This window comes from Pteropus vampyrus, unplaced genomic scaffold (assembly GCF_000151845.1).
Source record: "Pteropus vampyrus isolate Shadow unplaced genomic scaffold, Pvam_2.0 Scaffold187, whole genome shotgun sequence".
In the NCBI taxonomy this organism is placed as follows: Eukaryota; Metazoa; Chordata; class Mammalia; order Chiroptera; family Pteropodidae; genus Pteropus; species Pteropus vampyrus.
Genome location: NW_011888968.1, coordinates 765,941 through 766,502, shown reverse-complemented (window position 1 = coordinate 766,502; position 562 = coordinate 765,941). Strand labels below are relative to the sequence as shown.

The window sequence follows — 562 nt, the reverse complement described above, 5'->3', positions numbered from 1 at the left end:
ACAAATGCTTCTCCCCTGACCTGCCCCGGCTGCCAGGCCGCCATGCCTGCTGGTCGAACCCTGTCCGCAACCGTCCTTGCCGTCTGCGCAGGCGCCGCATGCCCCAACCCGCGGGCTCCCACTGGCGGCGCCTGCCAACGGCCCCGTCCTGCCTCCGGTGTTCAGCAGCCCTTGTGGGCACAGACAGGGCTACATTCTCCTCTGCCCGCAGCGCCTGCGCCCGGGGCACCGTCGCGGGGGGGCGCTCAGAATTTTCGGGGGCTGACACTGTCCTCCAGGCGCCGGGAGGGTCAGTCCGCGCGCGCCCCACGGGACCCTTCCTTCCCCTTCCTCCCTCCACCTCCTCTCCGGCGAGGCACAGAGAGGGCAAAGTGGGCGACTGCGCCCTATGCGGCCCTCCTGTCCCAGACGCGCCGTTCGCTGTCGCCGCACCTGCCGGCCCGGCGCCTTCCTCTCCCGCTCCGCTAGGTGCTCCGCGGCGGCCCAAGCAGGTGAGCTGGGGCCGGCACGTGGGAGCAGGTGGAGCGGAGCAGGTGGGCGAGGGCGGGGCCGAGAGGGCCAA

The 562-nt window shown here is 72.6% G+C and overlaps 1 protein-coding gene across 1 annotated transcript in view; it reads left to right on the top strand.

Annotated features, from left to right (window-relative positions):
- The first annotated feature begins 388 nt into the window (after positions 1 to 388).
- Positions 389 to 562, top strand: part of KCNQ1 (potassium voltage-gated channel subfamily Q member 1) — a 318,108-nt gene continuing 317,934 nt past the window's right edge. The window contains exon 1 of the mRNA XM_023537362.1: positions 389 to 491. Coding sequence (XP_023393130.1) covers positions 389 to 491 — 103 coding nt within the window. The remainder of the gene's footprint in view (positions 492 to 562) is intronic.